Source organism: Rhincodon typus, chromosome 10, assembly GCF_021869965.1.
Source record: "Rhincodon typus isolate 14 chromosome 10, sRhiTyp1.1, whole genome shotgun sequence".
Classification (NCBI taxonomy): domain Eukaryota; kingdom Metazoa; phylum Chordata; class Chondrichthyes; order Orectolobiformes; family Rhincodontidae; genus Rhincodon; species Rhincodon typus.
Window position 1 is genome coordinate 13,345,854 of NC_063341.1, and position 17,097 is coordinate 13,362,950.

At 36.9% G+C, this 17,097-nt stretch overlaps 1 protein-coding gene across 4 annotated transcripts in view; it reads left to right on the top strand.

Moving 5' to 3' along the window:
- vamp4 (vesicle-associated membrane protein 4) overlaps positions 1 to 17,097 on the top strand; it is a 54,276-nt gene that overhangs the window by 11,678 nt on the left and 25,501 nt on the right. For all 4 annotated transcript variants that reach the window (XR_007263027.1, XM_048601839.1, XM_048601838.1 and 1 more), the window contains 2 exons: positions 2,868 to 2,914; positions 4,702 to 4,752. Coding sequence is in view for 3 of the 4 variants with exons in the window: in XM_048601839.1 (XP_048457796.1) it covers positions 2,868 to 2,914; positions 4,702 to 4,752 (98 nt within the window). In the remaining variant the exon portion in view is untranslated. The remainder of the gene's footprint in view (positions 1 to 2,867; positions 2,915 to 4,701; positions 4,753 to 17,097) is intronic.

Genomic DNA, 17,097 nt, shown 5'->3' on the forward strand with positions numbered 1-17,097 from the left:
GGAACCTCCTGTAAATATACTTTTAATATTAACCACGATACATTTTGCTTCCTTCAAATCTCTTAACAGTGGTGAACTTCTTATCAAAATAATATATAGCCATTGAAAAGACTCCCTCTGCTGATCAATCAGTGGAACAGCTTCCAATTTTTTTTGTACAGTATGTGTATTTTCCAGTTCCGCTGGCCCATAATAGCTGAATGCAAAAACCTTACTCATGTGGCCAATGTGTTTGCCAAAACAGATTATTTCACACACCCTCCCACATGCAAGAGAGAATGAACAAAAGCAGAATCAAACACAGTTATTGATTGGTATATTTCAGAAAAGTTTACATTTGCTGAACCTGTCATCTTGATCAGATGCTTGTTTTGGAAATTAGTAATAAGAATAAAGATCAGTGATTGAATTCATTTTCCATGAGACTGTAAAATAATTGATCTGCATTTGCTTCCTTTTCTTAACAATAGGACTAAGTAACAAGGCAATGATGTGGGAAGAAGCAAACTTGCAATTTTGCCCAATTAAGCTGAACTTTGTGCTTATCATTAATTTTAATATGAAATTGAAGAACATGGTATATTCAGCACTTATGATTTCTATCCCTACCCCTTCATTCCCAATTTCCATTCATTTCTCAATCAGTATCTCAAGGTAATGTTTTGAATTTAATAAAGCCCAAATAAAGAACAATGCATGTAAAAGATGCAAATAATTTCAATCTTGTCATATTGCTAAAGTGTGCTCACCTTTTGAGTTGTGCTGTAATGGTCATTAGGTGTGCTTGACTGAATTATTGCTTGCAATTATCTCGCAGACAAATATTTATTATCCTATGAAGCTGTTTAGTAGGACCATTTAATTTGACCTAAACGCATGTTTACTTTAGGTTATAGACATGCAGTCCAGTAATATTTTTGCTGCTATCATGATAATCAACAGTAGGCAGAGTTAATAATGGATGTCAGAATCCTTTTGTTGGTCCTAATGGGATCCCAAGTGTGCCGTGTCATCAGTGCAAACCTCATCACTAGTGCAAACCACATAGAGGCAACTAGTTGCCTAATTGGCTGCCTTTGTACATGCCAGCCTATTGAGGGCAGTGGATACATTATCAAGGATGGTGGCCCAGTCAAAGACCCTTAGCAATGTCAGGATGACTGTTCCATTAGGAAAGGTGAGTACTGTAGACACAGGCAGATGAATATGATGGAACCTAAAACATGGCAGTGCCCTTGCTTGCCTGCGTGACTTAATTAACTGAAGAGCCCTGAAGGTGGCATCCATCCATCTGATGGAGGTTAAAATCCATCACAGGAATAGTGATAGGTGTGGTTGAGGCCTTTTGTTCCCCAAAGGCTTGCCAACCTGTTACCAGGATGCTGACTTGTTCCTGATGTGGCCATCCTCCTCGTCCTCCAATTCTACATCCATGCGTTCTGGGCGATCAACTTCGTTATTCAGTGAACAGATAATGAATCTGTCGAACAGGTCTCTGAGCAAGTTAGTGAAAACAGGAGTATTGATTCATTCAAATACAAATTAGATGGATTTGTTTCAGAAAAGTGCATATTTAGGATGTAGTTTGACTAAATTGAGACATGACATGGGTTAAACCTGTTTCTATTGTAGATTTTTCTTTTGTCTAGTAATCCCTATGTAAAAGGGTACAGGAAGATGTGCATAAAAATAATTGCTGAGAAGATTCCAGCCTCAAAGATTGAATAACAGTATGAGTTGCTGCTAAACTAGTAGTTGTCTTGTATGTCATAAATAACTACTACTAAATAATTTTACACATTCTTGAGCAGAACAATCATTATGCTTTTCTGCTGCAGTGCAAGTCCCTTGTAACTCGGATGAGGAGGTCCAAAAAGTGTGAAACTGTGTCACAGCTGAACTGTGTTATCTTGTATTTTTAACAAGTAAAATTGAGATTTAATTGAAGATTTGCCTCTTTGGGAAGCAGTGAGGTTGTGTGCTGTAAGTGAATTTGTGATGTATTGAACCACATTCTAATGGACTTCCATGTGCTTGAAAACAGCCTTATCAAATTTGTGGAAATGACATGCTGTGATATTGTTTGGTATAGAGTTACTCAAAGATTCTATTAATCTTTTAAAGAATTACAAAATTTTAAATTTTAAATTTTAAATTGAGTTTTGGGTCAAAATGGTTGAGCCTATTTGGGGTCCCAAGCTGTACCTAGAAGAAGGCACTTGACGACAGTGATTTTTTTTTTCCCCAGAAATGGCCAAGTAGTTATTGGAAAGCAGGCTTTGAGAGTGGACTTTTGAAGCTGGAAGGCCAGCTGGGGGTGCAATGTTTTATTTAAAAAAAAAAAAAAAAAATGAAATAACAAATAGTCAACTACAAGATGGTCTGTGCAGCTATGGCCATGTTGGTGGGGATGGTCTTAAAGACTATCTGGTGCACTCGATCAGTCTGTTGCTGGGATTACTTGGTTTTGATCACTGTTAGTAAGCTGCAATTCCAAAACTTTAACTGAGGGTGCGGGTATGTGCCCTGTTGATCAATCTTCAGAAAATACCAGGCCATTTATCTTTTGAAGTTATCTGAACATTTTCATCAGTTGTAGAAGTGAAAACAGAAATGCTGTGTCCCACAGGCAACACGTTCTGCATGGTTTGCCCTCTGTTATCAAGTAACTACTTGGCTGCGAATGAAGGTATGAGACTATATGCAAATTTAAAACTATAGGTAAATAAGCCAGTGTCCAAACAGATGTCTTCAAGCTGTTGTGAATTTTAAGAGAGTTTAAAAAATGTGATGGCGTAGCTTCTAAAAGTAACCTCATGACCTTTAATGACAGACATCTTTCACATTAACTTTAACTTGTTTTACAGCGGAATCTGTTAGAAGATGATTCTGATGAAGAGGAAGATTTTTTCCTGTGAGTATGTGCTTTTATTTCATCATGCAGTAAATTTCAATTCTGTGATAGTTAATCCTGATTTTGGAATCTTGCAAGGACGGGCAAAGCATTTCATTCTGCTGAAATAATGAGGTTTCAGGCCCACCAGGAGTCAGTGTGGAAATTAACTGCCTGCTTTCCTCTCTCTTTCTGCAATTATGTTAGTATTTTAAATTTAAATTAAAAACAAGTTAACTACTTTTGTGTCTGCTCTTGGTTTCTGCTATCAGGAACTGGAGAGCAGACTTGAATTTTATGACCCAGAATAATTCTGTTTAACTTGCTGTAGCGCATTTATAAGCTGTATTTCTATTTGTAAAAGGCTGTTTTTGGGGAATTTTCAGACAGTACAAACCACCACATCCTGTTGCCAGGTTATCCAATGTGCTGTCCTTATGTTTGTGTCAGAGTAAAACATGGAACCTTGGGATCACATACAAAACTTAAACCCATGTCTTTGTTCAGTTTGTTGTAGCACCAGTTCTATTTCACCAGCTTTATCCAACAAGGAGACAGCATTGATTGGAATCAGCCCTTTCTAAGTTTTAGACATCTGGAACTTGCATGCAAACAGGATCGAGTTCTTTTTTTAAAAGGCTTCAATGGAAAATACCTAGTAGTTCTGAATGATAGCCAGGCTTGGCTGTCACTGTACTTAACTGTGGATTTGGTTATTATTTGATGTAGAAATCTTCCACCCACACCAAAACTGTCAGGATTGAATAGTATATGTTATAGATTGGAATTGATTTTTTTTTTGCCAAAATAAAGTCACAGGCCAAGAGAATAAATTTTATTCATTGTCTTTCCTATCAGCAATGTTTCACAACTCATTTCAGGGAAAAATATTTTGAGTTTTGGATGTATATAATGTTGAATGACTGCCTGTGATCAAAACAAGAAACTTGAAAACAAATTCATTTTTTTATTTGCACTGCCTTCTTCATTGACAATAACCTACGCAAGGGTGCAATTTCTTTGCCCCTGTGCCTTTCCTAAATGGTCATTTAATAAGTATGAACCTGTGCCAGTGTTGTCGATAGTTGGTTTGACTTCGAGAGAAAGACAGTAAGGCTGAGTCTATTCTCATCCTTGCCCAGTAAGCAGGTATTTGTTTGCCAGCTGGAACCATGGCCCTGGTTTCCCACTCCCTCCCCTCTTTCCAGCTCAGAGACTTTGTAGTTTTTCTGTAGTCTTGTACAAACTCAGTGCTGATCATGGATTAGAAACTATAATCTTTTTGATCTCTTATTGAGAGATGAGAAAGCTGGGCTTGCACTAAATGTAGATAAATTTAAATGGAGATTTAACAGAGTTGCTCAAAATTGAGAGATTTTACCTGAGTAGATAAGGCATTGGTTCCATTAATCAGCAATAACAAGAGGACTTTGACTTTTAAATAATTGCCAAAAACGGAAGTTTTTAATGCAGCAAGTTATATTGGTTGGAAATGCATTATATGAAAGGGTTGTGCAAACAGAATTAATGGAACTTTGAAGGGAATTTAGATGTATATTTAGAGGAGAACTAGCTGGGCTACAAGGCTTCCTGTGGTGTATGATTCCATAATTGAGTGCAGTTAGCATTAATAAGGAGTCTGCTACTTTTTCAACTGGCGATCATTGTTAAATGGAAAGTGCTATGTGTAACATGATCTGATGATGGTCAAGAATTAAGTTTGATAACCTGTCCGATTATATAATGTTTAATTTTGATTTTTATGCCTGTCATTGTTCAGCATTTCTGATTCAATGTTTTCTCTACAGAAGGGGACCTACTGGACCAAAGTTTGGACCACAGAATGATAAGATCAAACAGTATGTACTCAATATGTTAAATTTTCAAATCCTGTTAGTCTCTGTTATGCAACCTTGAACTAATCTTGCTGTTTTGCAAAAAATGTATTTTTGCTAATTATGGGTAATGCACGATATGTAAGACAGCAGACCAAGTGATTCAGCCTAGGTGGCATCTGTGGCAATATCCATAGTTGTTGGCCATGTTAAAGAGAGTAATGTAGAATGTGATGAGAATCCAGTATGGAAAAATTTACTGTCAGATGTAAAAAGAAAATAGTGCAGTATTGTAAAGGTGCAAATGTAATAAGATTTCTCAAACCGTTTCATTTACTTAAAAAATATTCATGTCTTGGACATGAATGATCATTGGCCTAACCTCAGTGAATGTAGAATTAGGCATTTTGTAATGAAATAAATCGTGCTAAAATAGATAGTAGTCCAGTATATGGGATATTCAAGAGATTAAAAATACACAGAGCTAAATAAGTACTAAATTTCTATTTTTGTTAATTATCCTTTTATGGTTATATTGAAACAAAAATAGCTGTTTTTGTCAGCTATTTACCTATCTGATTGTTGGTTAGGTTATGATAACTTGTCATATCAGTAACTTGGAAAGAAGGAAACATGTAGATTCTGATTGAGCCTTTTAAAAACACTTCCTACATTAACAATTTTTTTTTGAAGTGACAATACTAGCATAAACATGCAAATACTTATTTTGTTCCAAATAAAGTTTGTTATTTTACGTTAGTCATGTTTTACTTCTCAATACTATTCATGTATCTGCATGATTTCCTTGTGGCAGTCTGACTGATATTGAATAATTGATGTGACTTATTCTTTAACTACTTCAGTTTGTCTCCATCTATCCTGTCCTGCCTTTGATGATTTTAGAATACTTCCATTGTAGAATATATTCTAATGAAAAATCTCAGTTTTTGAGCTTCTCTTCACCTATTGCTGAGGAGGGATTGTAAGTGAAACTGAATTGTGTACCCCCTAAACTACAATTTACTTTGTACTGTAGGTCTAATACTACATGTTGTATTTTATCTAAGTTGTTTTAAGATTTTATAATATTAAATATGCTGATATATCACTGTTGATTTTTCATGCAGCTGCTATTTCTGGAATTTTGGAATTATCACAAGAACAGCTTGCAAATAAAATGGGGAGGTGTTGGTGATGATATTTGCTTAATTTCATTTGGATAGTAAATTGTTCCATGTTTTGCCTTCCTGAATCATGTACTTGGAAGTTTAAAATTCTTTCATCAAATTGATTTTGAAATGATTATTTACTGCAAAATTCTTTGTGGCCTGAAAGCTTAAATAATGAAAGAACTTGCATTTATATCCTACTTGTCATGAACACAGGATTGCAGCCAATAAAATATTTGTATATTCACTTTTCTTGTGGGAAACATAGCAGCCATTTTGCATTCAGCAACATGATCATGGTGAGATCATTGGTTTTAGATGATTGGTGGCAGGATAAATATATCACCTATGAACAACATTCATATTCCAAACTCTGGTACCTGCTTAACTACGTCGTCTATGGGCAAGAAACTGCAGTGATGTTTGCATCAGCTGTGCCATGAGAGATGCAGACAGCTGCTAGACTGATCACTATCTGATCTACTGTCACCAGTTTGGACCCAAAACAGAAGTAATGCTGTAATGAAATTGCCTTTCTATTTTTTTTCTGTGGATAAATGGGAGCCTGTAAATATGATGTACTTAGACTTCCAAAGGTATTTGAGATGGGGCCATCTCAAAGTTTACTAAATTAAACTTAGAGAAGAAGGTTAACTTATTAGCACAGAGGATTGGTTAACTAACAGGAAACCAAGAATAGGTATTGATGGGTCATTTTTTGGATTGGCAAGCTGTAACTGGTGGCAATATGCAATCAATATCAATGAATTTGACGAACGAACCAAATGTATGGCTGCTAAATGTGATAAAGATAGGGTAGAAAGTCATGAAGTGAAGTTTAAAGCAAAAAGTAAAAATAAGAAGTTTCATATTCCAGGAGGACCATAGGGCTGCTCTCGACAGAGACAACTGGTGGTGTTATAACCTGAGGGTCATCATGCTTCAGGTGAAGTATGAGGTTGAGAAGATGGGACTGTCATGGTGACCTCAGCTAGTGTGAGAATTGAGCCCTCGCTGTTTGTCACTCTGCAGCATAAACCAGTGATCCAACCAACTGAGCTAACAGACTTCTGTAAAGGAAGTAAGGAGTCTGCAACGGGATATAATTTGACTATGTAAATAGGCAAACATTTGGCAAGTGGAGTATAATGTGGGAAAGCATGAACTTGAAAGAATGGAAAAGCAGTATGTTATTTAAATGGCAAGAGATTGTAGAATTCTGTCATACAGGGGATCTGGGTGAGCTACAAAATGTTAGTATGTAAGTGCAGAAAGTGATTAGGAAGGCAAGGAAAGAATGTTGATGTTTATTGTGATGGGAATGGATTATAAAAGTAGGGAAGTTATGCTGGTAATAATATTGCGAAGTTGGGTGGAGTACTTGTGGATTGGGAGGCAGGAAGTTAGAATTTGGTGTTTGTAAAATGCTGGGGGTGGGGGGAAGCATTGTGTGGTCTCTTTAAAAGATTATGTGCTTTTTCTGTGCTTAGAGATTTAAAATGGATGTTTGTGAGCAGCAGCTTGAAAGTTTGCCAGTACATAGAGAGCACCTGAATTGAAACATTTGGATCAAAAGGCTGTACAGTTAGCAGGCCAAGCAGCAGTTTTTACCAATACAACAGGCTTTTAAATTTAGCCAATTAATTTGAACCAGGTACTTAGCTACCAAAAGCCTATTAAATTTAAGTCTGATGGTTTTGACAACATAGGACCAATCCTATTGTAAGAAATATTGATGTGTCATCAAGGGTATAAAAAGAAGGGGACAGTTGGACAAAGACCCCAGAGCGAACTGCTATCCACCGAAGCTAACGGCTGTCACCTCTAGAGAGAATCGCTGGCTCTCTCAGCCTCCTCTACGTCTAAGAGAAAGCACCATCTAAATAACAACAGTACCAATGGCACAACTGGTTAATATTCCTGACAGAAGAATCAACGGAGGAGGCATGAAACATTCTGGAAGGCATATAACCTGGCTGTAATTTCAAGAAACTGAATTCTTTTTCTATATAAGTGGGATTTGTATTTATAAGAACAGTATACCATAAGATCTTGCTTTATTTGGGAATAGTTAATAGTTAGGAATTTATTCGGTTTGTTAATAGTTTGGTTAATTTGTTGACTGTTAAAGTTAGATAAATAAAGTGTTACTTGTTGATTTTAAAGTGAGTGTCAGGGATTGATTTGTTTAGCCACTAGAAGTTGCTGAAAAGCAGGCTACGCCAGTTTTCACACTCCTCCTACAGATTATAGTGCGAGGTGCTCCTATTTGGGTATTTTGGTTTTTAGTTCTCAGAGCGGGGTGAACCTCCATTTTATAACAGTAAAAGGTGTTGATACCACATCTTGAGTACTGTATATAGTTTGATCACCTTATTTAAGAAAGGAGATAATTGCACTTGATGCAATTTAAGAACGTTCACTTGATAATTCCTAGGATGAATGGAGCAGTTAGTGAAGAAAGGTTGGATATATTGGGCCTGTAATCATTGGAGTTTAGAAGCGTAAGATGTAATTTTGTAAAATCACAAGACCCCGAGGGGACATAACGAGGTGGAGCTAGGATGATGCTTCCCATTCTAGGACAAAAAACTAAGGGACATAGTTTAAAAGCAAGGTCTCCCATTTCAGGTGGAGATGAGGAGAAATAGTTTTTATATGAGGGTCATTGTTCTGTGGATTTTGCTTCCCCAGAGAGCAGTGTTGCCAAAATCATTACACTCGTTGAGAAAAGCAGGCTGCTTTCCCTACAGGACGTAAGTGATCTATGATTGTCTGATGGTTTCGTGCCCATTTTTGTTGATGTCATCTTTTCTTTTTTAAAGTAAGCTAAATCCAGTTCTCTCCCTGCCATTGTGGGATTTACACTTGCTTTCTCTGGACTGACCGACTGGGGATTCAGACTATCATACTGTAGGACACGTTCTGATGCTTTTTAACTTGAACTGATATATCAACAAAATTTCATTTTTGAAAATCGAGTTTTCACAATAGTTCCAAATCTGACTTAAACTGTAAGCTAAATAACTTTGGATAACCTTAACCTTAAAATTTTTATGTTCCTTTTCATATTTAAAATTAAATTTCCAAAAATTCCATTACCAGTTGACTCTAATCTCCCTGAAGCATCATAAAGCTACTTTCTGCAGATCAGCTGAAATGTTTGGCATGCTTTGCAACACATTTACAGATTAGGAACTATTTATTTGTATATTTTTATTCGAAAGATTTCAATTTATAATTGTTTGATAGTACAGAAATTGCATATTTGTGAATAAAATAATTTTTTTGATACTTTTCATATCCATCAGGACAATTAGCATGAATACCAATTCAAAAGGGAAACAAGTATTTGCACTGAGAGGATAGTATTGATTGGTTGGTAGGTGAACTCTGGTAGGGGCTTTGCCATGGAAAATGCACCAGTTAATGATGACTTGCAGTTACCTGCCAAACTTGTTAAAATTTTATATCGGACAGGTTGACTAAATGGTCAAAGTATTGCCCTGAAAAATGAACCATTGGATGACTGTGACCAATTTTTGGTCAGTTGAAATAGGCGTCATGCACGTACATGTTCTTTCCATCTACAAAGAACAGAGTCCTGTCTATCATATGTCGCCTTCAATATATGCAAGTGCACCGTACGCTAGTCCAACTGGCAGTCCTAAATTGGTTGTTAGTGTAATTCTTCACACACTCAGGAATATCACGGAAATGTTGTCCAATTGCAGAACCACATCTCATGTTATGTCACTGTGTTGTGAGATTTCCAAGTTAAGGCTGGTTGGTACCTTGCTTGCTGTAAACAGTGGAAGAGACCTGCTGTTTGATGCGATCCACCAGTCTTTGGGGTGTATGGTGTATGTAGGTGGCAACATGTCAACACTGAAATTCGTATCCTTTTTACTCCTTCGTGTGGTTGGAAAAACGTCTTTTTGGCTTCACGGCAACATCTTGTTAGCGGTCGCTACTCCATAGTAGCAGTATGAAACAACTAGCTTCACCATTGCTCAAACTTTTTAAACGTGTTTAAAATTTAAACAAAGTTTGGCTTAAACAAAGGTGACTATTAATAATCATTGCCTGGTGCATTCTGCGTGGCAATGCCTCTATTAATCGGAATCTGTTTGCCAACTAGCAATACTCTGTTTAAATTTAATCATAATTTCAACATCCTGTTCATGAAAAAAGAAAAAATATGATTCAAGCCAGGATCTAATTTCCAGAGAAACATAAATATTCCAAGATAACTATATGCAATTTTCAAGTCATTAAATGTTGCAAGTGGCATACTATAAATCCTGATTATTTATTCTTAAATATTATGTTTCTTGTGTAGGGATATCAGAATTAATGTGCTTAAGCCATTGTTCCATTGAAAAAGTGAATAATTTTGATTAATGCTGAGTTGAAGTTATGGCTTCTATTTTGTATTAAGGATGTGCTAAACGCAACACTGCAAATAGTGTGGGTTTGAATCTTTAATGGGAAGCCTGTTCTCTCTCGTTAATCTTCCTCAGTCGCATGAGCTACAGAAAACAGGGTTATGTTGAGCAATTAAATTATACTTGATTCTCATTTACATGTCTTTACTGTCATTTTTAAAACAATGTTTCGCCAAAACTCATGATTGATTATCTCATTTTTGTTTCTTAAAGTCAGATATTTAAGTTTTAAAGTGGGTGGATGGGGGGGGTGGTGTAGGATTGAAATTCCTAAATATGAATCATTGGTTACATCAAGTAAAACCTCTAAAGCCCCAGATTATTTTATAGTGCTAGCCCCAAAATCACATGATTGAAAACATTTTGTGAAACCTGGAGACACTAGGATCAGTGGTATGAGCTACTTACTCATATTCAGTCGCGTACTCTCAGTAAAGTCTCAACTTGGCTTCTAAGTACTGCAGCTATCTAACAGGTCACAGATGTTAGCCATCTCCTTCTCATATTTTTTAAGTCACATTTCCATATTTTAGATACATTTTTGGCAACAGAATTATTCACACAGAAAGTAACAGTTAGCCATTTAGGTTTGCTGGCTTGTCCTTCCTCCTTTCTTTTGTAGATAACCTGTTCCATTTCTCCAATCCATAAATCATGACTCGAGTTTAAAATACTGTTGCGAGGATATTTATGTCAGGGTCATTCAATTTCAGATTTTTGATCAGTGTTTCCAATGACTGATTAGATAATGGCAGGATTTTGCTGCCAAGCTAATAGCCTGTTTGTGCTGTTACTTTTATACGTATGTAGTACGTAGATGTTGCGTACCATTCACTAGACAAATCAATAGGAAAGGGTGACATGGAAGACAAATTTAGAGTGACCAGGATTGCTTCTTAGAGCGTTATGTTGCAGAACCTACCCAAGAGCAGGCTATTTTAGATCTAGTAATGTGTAATGAGGCAGGACCAATAGGAGATCTCATAGTTAAGGATCCTCTAGGGGGTAACTGTCTCAACGTACTAAAGTTTCAAATTCAGTTTGAGGGAGTCTAACTGGGGTCTCAAAATGAGTGTCCTTAAATAAGGGCAGTTACAGGGGTATGAAGAAAGAGTTGTCTAACGTGGGCTCGGAAAATAGTCTAAAGGGAGAGTCAGTGGATGAGCAGTGGCAGACATTTAAACAGATATTTCATAATGCTCAGCGGAGATTTATTCCAGTCAGAAAGAAGGACTTGATATGAAGGATGAACCACAAAGGTGGTCAAAGAAAGTATCCAATCGAAAACTAAAGCATACAAAGCAGTGAAAACTCTGTGGTAGGCCAGAGGATTAGGAATTTTTTTGCAATCAGCAGTGGACAGCTAAACATCCAACACAAAAGGGTGAAAATTGATTATAAAAGTAAATTGGCAGGAAACAAGAAAACCAGCAACAAAAGCTTTTATGACTATATAAATACCAGGGAAGAGGAAAATGGCAGATAATTTAAGCCAGTAGTTTTTATTGGTGCTCATGGTGGAGGACATTATAAAAGATCCCAAAGATAACAAATAAGCAAGGTGTGGTGGGAGGAAAGATCATATAACAGTACCTATCATGAGGGAAATAGTATTTGATAAGTTAATAGGACTATAGGCAGATAAGTCACCAGGACCTGGTGGCCTGCATCCGAGGATTTTAAAAGAACTGGCTGCAGAGATGGTGGAGGCATTGGTTGAAATATTCCAGAATTGACTGGATTTCAGGAGGGTTCCAGTCTATTGGAAAACTGCTGATGTGACAGCCAGTTCAAGAAGAGAGAGACAGAAAACGGGAAATTATAGGCCAGTTAACCTAACATTGCGTCATTGGGAAAGTGCTAAAGTCCATTATTAAGGAAGAAATAGCAGGGCATTTTGAAAAGCTTAACTCATCAAATACAGTCAGAGTGATTTTGTGGAAGGGAAATCCTGATTGACAAATTTGCTAACGTTCTTTGAGGATATAACATGCAAAATTGATGCAGGGAAACCGGTTGAAGTTGTCTATTTGGACTTTTGGAAGGCGTTCAATAAAGTGTCACAAAATGTTATTGCACAACATAGGAGCTAATAGTATTTAGGTAATATATTAGCATGGATTGAAAATTGGTCAACCCTGTAAAGACAGAATCAGGATTAATGGGCCTTTGAACTTGGAAAGATGTAACTAATGGGGGGAGTGCCATGGATCAGTCCTAGGGCCTAATTCGTTACTGTCTACTTAATGACTTGAAGGAGGGGGCAAAGTGTAATGTGTCTAAATTTGTTGATTATGCAAAGTTAATTGGGAGGCCACGTTCTGAGGAGGACATGAAGAATCTACAAGGTGATAAAGATTGAGTGAGTGGGGAAAACCTTGGCAGGTGGAGTTTAATCTAGGAAAGTGAGAGGTCATGTACTTTGGTAGGGCGAATCAAAAGGCAGACTATCATTTAAATGGAGAAAGACTCCAGAAAATGCAGCACGGAGGGATCTGTGCATGAAACACGAAAAGGAGCATTCAGGTACTTGCAGCAAGTATTGAAAAAAGAAAATGGAATTTCGGCAATTATTGCTAGGGGTTTGGAGTTTAAAAACAGGTAAGCTTTTTTTAAACAACTGTACTGGGTGTTTTTTTTTTCTTTATTCATTCAAGGGATGAGGACGTCGCTGGCTAGGCAGCATTTATTGCCCAGAGGCCAGTTAAGAGTCAACCACATTGCTGTGGGTCTGGAGTCACATGTAGGCCAGACCAGGTAAGGATATTAGGGTATTAGTGACCCAGATGGGTTTTTCCAACAATCGACAATGGGTTCACGGTCATCATTAGACTCTTAATTCCAGATAGTTATTGAATTCAAATTCCACCATCTACCCTGGCAGGATTTGAACCCATTATCTCGGTCTCTGGATTCACAGTCCAACGATAATACCACTAGGCCAACGCCTCGCCATTAGTGAAGCCACATCTGGAGAACCGTGTCCACTTTTGGTCCCCATATTGAGAACAGGAAATACTGACATTGTAGGCTGTTCAAAAGAGTTTCATGAGGCTAATTCTTGGGATGAAGTGACAATTTATCAGAATAACCAAACAGGATAGGCCTTTAGTCATTAGAGTTTAGAAGAATGAGAGGTAATCTTTTGAAACATATAAGATTTTGATGGGGCTTGCCAGTAGGTGTTGAGAAGATATTTCCACTAGTGGAGGAATCTTGAACTAGGGGTCATAGTAACAAAGTAAAGGGACACTTACTTAAAACTGAGACGTGAATGATTTTCTTCTCTCAGATGCTAGTGAATGTCTGGAATTCTCCATATCATGGTTGTGGCAGCTACATCACTGAATGTATTTAAGGAGTAGAAAGCTATCAACTCCATATTTTAAAAATCTATGTTGAGCTGGCAAGAAAGGAGAGTTCAGACCTAGAGTAGATCAGCGTAATTTGATTGAAAGGTAGTGCAGTGTTGAGGAGCCAAGTTGCCCACTCCTGTTCCAATTTCTTATATTCTTGTGTGGGATGGATGTGCAGATATCTAAAATTTACTGAGTGATTTTGCATCTCGCTGCCATTTTCATGTAAGTAAAACTAATTTTGCTGTATCCCTCAGCATTGACGTTTATTGGGTGCTGTGAATTTGCACGGTATGTGTGAACTAAATCTGCCACAGATTTAAGACTTGCAATTATTTGCATAAGTACATCTAAAACAACTATTGTTAATTTCTACCAATAAGTTCACTGACATCAAAAACGATCATTAAAAATGAGTCTTATTGATCAATGGTTTTATGTTTACTTGTGAAGATCCCTCCCTTTCTTTTTGTATTTCTTAATTCAGTCTTTCTTCCCTTTTTTTAAACATGACTTGGCATTGAGATCATATCCTTTTACCTCTCCCTTCTTCTCAATCCTTCAATTTCCCAGACCTCAACCACATTGGTTAAGGAAATGACTAGTGTTCCCTCAGGTTTCAGATGTCCTGTTTTTCTTGCAATGTTGTTATCGGCTTGCATTTTCTGAAACTATAAACAGAACTGCTTTCAGCTGAAAGGAACAAAGGCAAGTGCAATTAAATCCCTTTCTAGCGAGAAATCTGACAGTCTGAAAAATGTTCTGTCACTATTGAGCAAATTATATCTTTTTCTCCTGATATATTCTTCATGTTCTTAGCTTGTATTTTTCTTTCCTCTGTACCAAATACAAATGGGCAGTTAGAATACACACCAAGAAAGGTTTTGCAAATTGTTGGCACAAATTTTGAACTCCAGATAACTTTACTCCTTCAAACATTTTTGCGTTGAACCGCAGTTGGCTTGTTCATTTAACATCTTATATCTTAAATATAGTAATAAAAATTTATCATCACGTTTGGTCTGCTTAAAAATCTTGGTGTCATAAATGTCCAGATGATTGGTGGGAGCAACTGATTCTTGTTCTGTAACTTGTTAGTTTGAAAATATAATTTAAATCTGAGGATTGATGCGATACGTGTGAAGCAAACTACTTTTGGGAATATTAAAATGAACATTTTCTGTTGGCATATAAAGCTGTGAGTATTTCCTGTGGTTCATAAAACAGTGAGACAAGTTTATACCATTACAGACTTGCCAGGGTTGAGGTTAACCATTTTGTCCCACAATTTTGAAGAGCAGTTATTAAATCGTGACCACCGAATTTTAAAGTTATGATACTTACAATAAAGAAAATGCTGTGGTTTAGTACTTTATACAATGACTAATAACTAACAATTAACTAATATAAACACCAATACAAGTAGGCGAGTTCAAATGCTTTCTCGAATGTAATGTGTTATGCCATTGTAATGGTACTGTGCACTGTATGACAGATTGCATAGTTTTACATTTACACAGACTCCATTGAAAAAACAAATAGAAAAGCATATCCACATGGATTATGGTTCCGATCCTACATGTTTTTAAAAATCAGATAAAAGATGAACGTGCAACCTACCTATGTAAAATTGCTAATCTTATGATTTAATCAGTTTTGCCATAACCTTTTGGCAACCATATTTTGAGTGTTATTTTGTATTTATGATTTCACAATTAATTTCCATTGTCCTCTGTGCTGCTAAGATACGCATATCAGAAGGAACATGAGCTTTCTTTCTTATCTATGGTAAACTCAATCACTGTGGCAGTAAGATGATACAATGAATCTTAGCATTCCTCAGTTAACACAAAACAGTCATTGTTTCCAATGACGGGAGGATTGGTGACATTAATTTCAAAGGAATCAGAGGGAAATGAGAATGCTGGGAGGAACAGAGGAAAAGAATACTAAAATGGATTGATCTGCAAAACAGCATTTTGTTTTGTCATCTAGTAATTTGACATTGTCCATTCATGTTGCATTCCGAGAAAGTTGGAAATAAAAGTACTATTATCTTCTGTCAAGTCAACGTGCATGGCATCCAGGACTAATCACTCAACCAGTTGCATTGAACAGGACATGTTGGTTCTATCCCTGACACCATATTCCTGAAGTGACTGATCTACTTGAGAACTTGGTTTGGCGGGAGACTTCTAGGTAATCAGCAGAAAGAACCTAGAGTGTTCTCAGTATACCAGAAGAGGTCAAACATCCCCACTGATTCAGAGTCCCTAGTTTGTCACCAATGAAATGGTTGAGAGTTTGTTTGAGAAGGCACTGAACACACTGAGACTTCATTGGGAGCATGGTGAAGCAAAATTAGAACATCAGAGAGAGCATATACACATCACCCAACAACTCATCTACTTAACCTTCCAAACACCACCTACCCTACAAGTACCAGATCCTGCAAATTGTACACTTTTTGTTCTGAGATGGTTGATAAATCCATTGAACCAGAGTGGAAGCACATTATCCCTGATCACACGGGACTTCCTCAAAAGATAAAAGTTAATAACATCAGTCATATAAAGTCTTCTTCTTGCTAATGACTGCAGCTTTTTAACACTGAGGTAAACTGTTATCTTTTGGCTCATTGAGGGAGTACTTACTGAAGATTGCAACAATGTGTTTCAAAATATGTTTGGAACATTTTTTTATATTTTCTAATCAACCTATTCAGGAATATTATTATACATCTCTGGAGGGGGTGAGACTTGAACCCAGGTGTCTTGGTTCAGAGGTAGGGACGTTGCCTTTGCACCACCCCTTCAATATGTCTAGATTCTTGCTTTGAGCTTGCCTTTTTTTTAATGATCCTGAACTCTAGACAATATCTGTACACCATAAAATGCTAATATATTATAACCCTTTGATCTCCTTCACAGTGGTGATTGCATCCTTCACTGCTTCCTGATTAATAAAGCTTAGAAAAAATATTGGGCTTGGAGAGGATGTTGAAAGCATTTACTTGGAGAATTACTTTTTTTAAAAGTTATGAAACCAAATTTCCCATTCAACCTGTTCAGAGATGTTATTTCATGCCCGTGAACCCAGGACTCCTAATCCAGAGGTTAGGGATATTACCACTGTGCCGCAAGGAGGCCTGTTTATTAACTTGTCAAATTATTTGGTAATTTTCTATTGTACAGATGAATTTTAAAAGTGAAGACAAATTAATTCATTCTCACAGTAAATATGATTAATCTTTTGTCTTTGAAATCAATGTTGAACTTGCTGGGAGAAAATAGGTAGCTTCTCAATTGAATCAGAGATAGTAGGAACTGCAGATGCTGGAGAATCCGAGACAACAAGGTGCAGGGCTGGATGAACACAGCAGGCCAAGCAGCATCA